We start from the raw sequence: 8,056 nt of genomic DNA, 5'->3' as shown, positions 1-8,056 counted from the left end.
TAATAAATATATTTTTAACATTCAATGGATGAAAGAATGGGTGAATGAGTGAGAGCTGTATGAGTAGCTAAAATTTCCTATACAATTTGGATAGTTTGTTTAAGTGTATGAGTTTTTGTATGTGTAAGTGTATATGTATGTACGTGTCTGTGTGGTTATACATACACACTTATATAAAAATTAATAATGTATATTGGTACTATATATCTGCACTAGTCTGACAGGACTGCCATAACAAATACCAAGACTGGGAGGCTTAAACAACAGAAACTTACACTCTGACAGTTTTGGGGACTAAAAGTCCAAGATCAAGATGCTCTCAGGATTACTTTGTGGTGGTGAGGCTCTCTTCCTGGCTGGTAATCTGTGCCTTCTCACTGGGCCCTCACGAGACCCCTCCCTGTCAGCACAGAGAAAGATAACTGGTGTCTTTTTCTCCTAAGGACACCAGTCCTAGGTCAGGGCCCCACCCTCTGGTCTCCATAAACCTTAATTTCCTCCTTACTGGCCCTGTTTCTAACTAGTCACATGGGGGTTAGGGCTTCAGTGTATGGACTTGGGGGTGGGCCACAGTTCAGTGCACAAAAGCCTCAGTACACTTGCCATCCAGAAGGATTTTCCCTCTGACAAAGAATAGCCTCTGTGAAAACAAACGAGGTTGCTATATCATAACATACCTAGGGATGAAGGGGAAAACCTGTTTGTTAAAGGTTGGAGGTAGAGTTTACTCATTTATAAAATAAACACAATTCTTTCCTGCTTTACCTGGTTGTATAGCAATTTCTACAACAAATTTTCTTTTTCATTTTAGGGAAGGTTACAAGTCACTTGCACATAGACAAACCTCTGAAGAGCAGCTGGACGGGGAACATGGACTGTTGCTCTGTATTGCTCTATGGAGACCAGGCTGGCCAAGCCAGAAAAGGCTGCCGTCAGACCACCAAGGTGCAAACTTAAAGCGGGGACTTCTTGTTGAACACTGTTTCATTCCTGGCATGCGCGCACTTGTAATAAAGTTACCTTTCACTATGGTTATAGTGAATGGCGGGGATATCCAGTTTACTTGGAGCCTGCTCTGCTTTTCCTCTGCGCGCTCCGCTGCCCACAGGCCTCGGCCTCTCCCTGTGGTTCCCAGTGAAAGCTCCCTGGGGTGGGGAAGCCCTCGCCGGCAGCCAGGTGACGGAGACGGGTGGGAACCGCGGAGCTCCGAGGGCGCGGAGCTCTGCATACCATTCCCCTCCCACCACCGTCCCACGGCCGGGAGGCGGAGAGGGCTGCAAACTCCGCTCCAATCGCAGCCGGCCCTTCCCGGGTCCCCCCGCCGGCTGACCCGCCCGCTGGACGGAGTTGGAGGAACTTTGCGGCGCCCCGCGTCCCAGCCCCGGGAGGCCGAGCGCTCCCTCCTCCCCAGCCGACCCCTCCCCCCGCCCCTGCCTCCCGGCCCGCGCCCAGCCGGCAGCGCCGGTGATAGGACGGCCTGGGAGCGCCTTGTGTGTCTGCAAACCGGAGCGGCGCGGCCCGGGCCAGGGCTGCGGAGGGCGCTGCCGTGGGAGCCGCTGCCCTCGCCGGACCCGGCGCTGTCATGCCCCCGCCGCGCGGCGGGCGGCTGCGTGCCCGAGCCGCTATATAAGCGCGGGCAAGGGGACCTCCGCTGGGGCTGAAGATGAAGGTGCCCGCGCACGGGCTCCCGCTCCTCGCCCAGCCCTGCCGAGCCCGCGCCCCGCACGGAGCCCGCGGCCGCGGAGGACCCGCCTGCGCCGCAGTAGCAGCTGGAGCAGCGACAGAGGCGGCAGCTGCGGCGGCGGCGCGAGCGCACAGATCGGCGGCGGCAGCTCGGGGACCGCCGCTGCCCCGGCTGCCATGAGTTGTGCGGAGGTGATGTATCACCCCCAGCCGTATGGAGCGCCCCAGTATCTGCCCAACCCTGTGGCAGCTGCAACCTGCCCCACAGCCTACTACCACCCGTCGCCCCAACCTGGCCAGCAGGTGAGTCACGGGCCGGGCAGCCACCCGTGGGCGGGGGCGGGGGCGGGGGCCAGGGGCGCCGCGAGCGTCGGGCTGGGGCTGCGGCGACGTCCCGTGGGGGGCCGTGGCGCGGAGGATGCTCTGGGACCTGCGGAAGCGCCCTGAGCAGAAAGCGATCAGAAGAGAGGAGGCGAGGCTTCAGGAAGGGACGGCGGGGGCGGACGGCGGGGGCTGGGGGGAGGCATTACCTGGCCGGGGCTTCGGGGAGTGTGTCACCGGAACCCACAGGCGCCCCCATAGCCTCCCCAGCTCTTAGGGCTCAGTTCTCTGAAGCTCACCGAGGGCATCTGTCCCAGGAGTATGTGAGTAAACTTCCCTTAAACCAAATATTTTGTTTCTTTTGGAGAGGTTGAGTGTTTCAGGGTTCCCTGATTGAGGGGATGAAATGTGTCCCTGACATCGATAGGGGAGGGAGCCCTACCTGGACGGTGAGCTCAGGGAATGGGGATTTTTATGGTAGAACACGGTGTGGAGTAACATCTCCCAAACCTTACTAGAACTTCTTTGCAGTGTGTCTTCTTAAGACTACCACTTAGAGGATGGGGATTAGTCCCCAAGTTCCTCATCCACTTTTTAAAAAATTAAATGTATTTGGGCAACAATGGTTTAATAACATTAAATGTTGCAGCTGTACAGTTCTTTAATACCTCATCTGTATATTGCCTTGTGTGCTCATCACCCAAAGTCTAGTCTCCTGTCACCAATATTTTACTCCTGTGCCCTCTTCATCCTCACCCCACCCGCATTCACCCTGCATTCCACCAAAGCACAGAGGTGTTAGAGTTCAGCCTGTTGAAAGTGTGGTGTGTGTGTGTGTGTGTGTGTGTGTGTGTGTGTGTGTCCTTCTGGCCAAGAGGTGCCTTGGATCAGGGTTCTCTACCATGTCAAGAGTGACTGAGAACGCTGTTGGTGAGAGGGGTCCGGGAGCCAGGGAGATGATACAGTCCTTCAGAAGGGAGAGTAGGCTCTGGGGAACTGGGCACTCAGTACCCCTGGGTATTCCTCTCTGGACACCAGTAGAGTGTGTCAAGGCTTAGTTAGTGCTGCACAAGACACATGCGAGTGCCTGGCTCTGGCTTATACCAAAGTAGGGTCTTCAGACCCTTAGGATTAGAGTGGGTTGATTTGGTGAGACTTAAAAAATACACGTATGAGGGAACTAGGTAAGGTTAGAAAATTACAGTCCACTGAATTTATTGATTTGTTGTTTCTCAAGAACTATATGTTTTATGACAGTCTTAAGGGTTTGGCTCTTTAGTTAATCTGGCCTTTTAATTTCTACATATTTTTTTTCCTCTGTCTCTTTGCTAGATTTGTAGTGCTACTCTTTGGAAAGAAATCATAACTTCTGTTTAGTATTTAGGGACTGTGAAGTTCATCTGATTCGGAAAGGGTACATGCCTCAGATTTTTCTGCCACACAATGAGGTTAGCAAGGACCAACTAAGACTGCAGAGGAAGGAACCCCACTTTCTTGCTATCATTTTCATTATTTAATATTCCGCAGGTTCAGCATATCAGAGATTACTTTTGGGGAGGAGAATGGGAAAACATTTTTTAATTTGTGGCCAAGGATGACAGTAAAACATTTTGGTTATGCTGTTTGTCTTTCTTTGGCTTTAAATATAAAAGATATAAATAATGAAGAAAACCATTTAGTACAAGTTAGGGAGTGAGGCAAAGAGGTGCTGGAAATCAATTTCTGTGTTTAATAACACTGTCCTGGTGTTACACCCTTTCCTCCTCTCCTTGCTTCCATCGAGGAGACGGTAGAGGCCCTCAATTATCAGTTGGAATGTGGATGTGCAACAGACTCAGACTTTACTGAACATCCGGAAAGGTATTTTTCCCCTTAAAAAATAACTTGAACTAGTAGATGTGAATAAGGTTTTATTTGTGAAAATAGCCCCATTAAAATATGAAGAATTTGTGATCGGGGTTAGAACTATAATACTTTTTTGGGCTAGACTTTAAAATTTAATAACAGAAAAATTACAAATTACAAGCCACAACATTTAACCTTCAATAAGAAACAACTCCAGTCCTTTACCTAACATTTGCAATAGCCCTGAGATTCACTCCCCAAATTTCATTCTTTTGCTAAGACTATCAATAAACTGAAGAATGAGCTCTTTCTGTTACCTGACTTGTCAACATTGGTAAGGGGCACATATAAGTAAATAATGATCAATTTCCACCGTATTTTGGAATTCTGTAGATGTTGTTTGAATAGATGCGTGGCTGAGTTGACCTAAATAACCTAGTTGAGAGATGTGCTTGCAAATTTTTATCTTGCTTTGCCAAAATGGCTTGTTCAAGATTAATTCTTTTTTTTTTAGTCAAGTAAAGAAACTATTTGCCTATAACTGGCTAACAAATGAAAAAGAGACTTGCTAGTATAACTATTGTTCTTTCACCGTCAGGAGTTTATTTTGCTGACCTATATTTTCTATTGGAAAAAAGAGTAAATCAGGAAATTCTTATCAGGCTGACAGCATTTTTAGACTGTGTGGTGCGTGGGTGAAGTGGGACTGATACTGACTTGGCCCCAATGCAGTCATCTGAGAATACATATTTTGGTTGTTTTTGCATTCCATAAGGTTTTATCATTATTATCCATGAAGATCCTTTTCTCCGTACATGGGAAGTGACCCCTAATAACATCTTGCCTGGGAGACAAAAATAAGGGCTACAACTTCTACTGCATTTAAACATTTGATTTGTTGAGGAGGAAAAAAAAGGGGGAAAAGCAGAAAAAATAATAGAATTATTAATAAAGTGTAATGATCATTAATAAAATGTTAGAAGACAGAGCACTGAAGTTTTATATGACTTCTGTATTCAGTTGTAGTAGTGTATCTTTGAACTGATTTTTTCTCAAATCTATATAGCTCTGAAGTTCTTGTAAATTGGTGTATACTTTAAAATGGTTCATTATGATGGATTTTTAAACATAGGTATATTTGTCCTCTTCATGTATGACCATATAGCTGAAAAAAAAATTTTTGGAACACATGAACTTCCTACTCCAGACATGTGTATTTCAACTTTTTCCTAACAGCAGAAATGTACCCTTAAAATTTTAAGCTAAGGTTTTTATTGACTTTATACATTGTAGGTGGGTAATGGGTTAGTACCGTAAAGCCATAGCTAACTGCAATGTGTTACCTAGGTGTACAGTAGGCTGAATGAATCCAAGTAATATGCAAATATGTCTGGGTAAATTGTATAGGCCCTGGCGTCCATTCCTAGAAACTGCATGGCTCTGCGTAAATCTTGCAGTGTTCTCTGCAGAGTCAGGACTTGCCAAGAATGCTAAACTCCCGGGCCCACCATCTCTTTATAGCCTTACTACATCAGCCCCTCACATCTCATGAGAACTCTTGACTCAGTCTTTCGGCACATGCTCTGAAGGCATGATGACACTGCAGAACATGTGTAGAGAGGAATGCACTTGTATTCTAACAGTGACAGTAGGAACCAAGAAAAAAATTCAAAATATGTGTCAAGAAACATTGAGGGAAATGATCTGAAATCATAGATTCTCTTCATACCCAGTGGATTTCTCATCTTAAGTGCAGACAGTCTGTTGTTCTCTGACCCCGCCCCACCCTCTATAATAATGTTAACCTCGGGAAGATGCTTAACGCAAAACTTTCAGAATTGTATAATTCGTAGATGGGGTAGTGAAAGCTGAGAACAATAGCTAGTTTTCTAATTAGACGTAGGAAGTTTTAACAATCATACTTCGGGCTTCAAGTAAGAGCACGTTTACTCTATCCTCTTCAAAGATGACAGTCACTGCATGCATCTTTCACTTGAAAGAATTCAATGCCCTTGGGAGAAACTCCAGTTATAAATTTGTAGGAGTTCAAACTCTTTCTCTGGACTCTGCCACCTCGGTTAGGTAATAAAACCTCTCTGAGATTTTGTTTGTCAGGGGAAAAAAACTGGAAAAACCTGCCTCAAGCCCTCCTTTTACCAACAGGAACATGGATAGTCATAGGACTCAGATGCCTGGCTAAATATCTCAAAGCTAATTGGTGACAAAATTAGAACCTTCAGAATTCCCTACTCCCCAATATAGCATCTTTCCACCATGCCATGCAGTATCCCAAGATTTTTTTTTTTTTTTTTGCTATTGCACAATAAGCTTATTCTTGCCTTTCGCACTCCAAATCAACTTCTTGATAAAGAAGATGAATATGCAGTAGATTCTTTGGCCTTGGAGCTTGAAATTCTTTCCAAGTCCTTGGTAGTGTACTTTTTAGTTTAGGCATTCCAGAGTCCTTTTGCAAGCATTTGTATTCTGCTAACGACTTTTGCTATCCATGTTGCATCCTTTGTTGATGAGGTAGGATATCCACTTAGCAAATGAACATTTATTTATTTAAAATAGTATGCAAGAAGTGGTATTAGCAGTCAGCTTTAAGTGCCTCATATTTCATTGCTATTCCAACATAAGTTTAGATTCATGAAGAAGAAAGAATACAATTATATCTTAAGTAGTTTCAATACACAGTCCACTTATTTATGGTGCAGGATCTAATTTTTTTTTGCAACTGTAAACAAGGACTTAAGTGGGTTTATAAGAACTCATCCAGGACTTTCTTTGAGAAAAAACAGCCCTTATAATTCCACACTACACAGATTTACTTGACTGCAGAGACTTAGGAGCTTAATGTGCCCCACAGTTTTATGCTCCCAATAACTCTGCAGCCAGAAGATTCAAAGCTAGAGAAGAAAATTAAACTTTAAAATAACTAACTGAACTGTTGTCTCTGGCAGTCAACCAGAATGAAGATTACAATAATGATAGTAAAGGCAGGCTTGAAATCTATAAAATCATTTGGAGTGATGGAAACCAAATGCCAGGACAAGGTAACGCACTTTGAAAATTGAAGTGAAGGGTATTTTGGATAAATGCAAGGAAGCTCCACTTCACTGAGCACCTATTAAGTCTCATGATGTTGGGGTGGCAGGGACATGTCCCACACCAAAGGGAATGAGAGTGTTCAGAAGGTTGAACCACCCTGTACACTGACTCTGGGTTATTACAGAAAAAACACTGAGCTTACCCCAATAGGCAGTATGTATATTTCAGTCTTATGTTTCTCTGCAAAGGGAATTTTCAGGGATACTAAAAATATTATGCTCAGAATGCTTAAGGTAGATCCTAAAACAAATTCGTGAGTTAGATGACTATTATTCTAAAACTTGGGTGCTTAATCTGGACCAAATTCCCACAGGTCCTGTTTCCAGTTAGTGTAAAACAAAACAAAGCAAAAAAACAGCCTGGCTGGTGTGGCTCAGTGGTTGAGCACTGACCAATGAACCAAGAGGGCACTGATTTGATTCCCAGTCAGGGCACATGTCCAGTTTGCAGGCATGATCCCCAGGAGGAGGGGTGCAGGAGGTAGCCAATCCATGATGTTTCTCTCTCATTGGTGTTTCTATCTATCCCTCTCCCTTCCTTTCTCTCTCTCTCTCTCTCTCTCTCTCTCTCTCTCTCTCTCTCTCTCTCTCTTTCTCTCTCTCTCTCAAAACAAACAAACAAACAAAAAACTAATACATCCAGTAATGGGAAATAACTTAAGGTATTATTTTCAGAAAAATATTGTTTTATGACCCAGTGATTCCACTTTTCCACTTCTGGGAATAAATCCAAAGAAACCCAAAATACTCATTTGAAAGAATATATGCACCCTTATGCTCATTAGAGTGTTATTTACAATAGCCAAGATTTGGAAGCAGCTCAGTTTCCCATCAATAGATGAGTGGGTAAAAAAGCTGTGGTACATTTACACAAAAGAGTACTACTTGGCCATCAAAAGGAAGGATATCTTATCTTTTGTGACAGCATGGATGGACCTAGAGGGTTTTATGCTAAGTGATATAAGCCAGTCAGAGACAAGTACCATACGATTTCATTTATATGTGGAATCTAAGGAACAAAACAAACAAACTGACAAAAAAAAATAGAAACAGACTCAAAGATACAGAGACCAGATTGACAGTTTTCAGAGGGGAAG

At 44.6% G+C, this 8,056-nt stretch overlaps 1 protein-coding gene across 3 annotated transcripts in view; it reads left to right on the top strand.

The window, feature by feature from the left end:
- The first annotated feature begins 1,252 nt into the window (after positions 1-1,252).
- VGLL3 (vestigial like family member 3) overlaps positions 1,253-8,056 on the top strand; it is a 52,389-nt gene continuing 45,585 nt past the window's right edge. Inside the window, exon 1 of one of the 3 annotated variants that reach the window (XR_004973953.1) lies at positions 1,253-1,986. Coding sequence is in view for 1 of the 3 variants with exons in the window: in XM_036348687.1 (XP_036204580.1) it covers positions 1,861-1,986 (126 nt within the window). In the remaining 2 variants the exon portion in view is untranslated. The remainder of the gene's footprint in view (positions 1,987-8,056) is intronic. The other 2 variants (XR_004973952.1, XM_036348687.1) reach the window with 2 other exon arrangements.

The sequence above is a fragment of the Myotis myotis genome, unplaced genomic scaffold (assembly GCF_014108235.1).
Source record: "Myotis myotis isolate mMyoMyo1 unplaced genomic scaffold, mMyoMyo1.p scaffold_m19_p_2, whole genome shotgun sequence".
Lineage (NCBI taxonomy): Eukaryota > Metazoa > Chordata > Mammalia > Chiroptera > Vespertilionidae > Myotis > Myotis myotis.
This window is presented reverse-complemented; position numbering and strand designations above follow the sequence as displayed.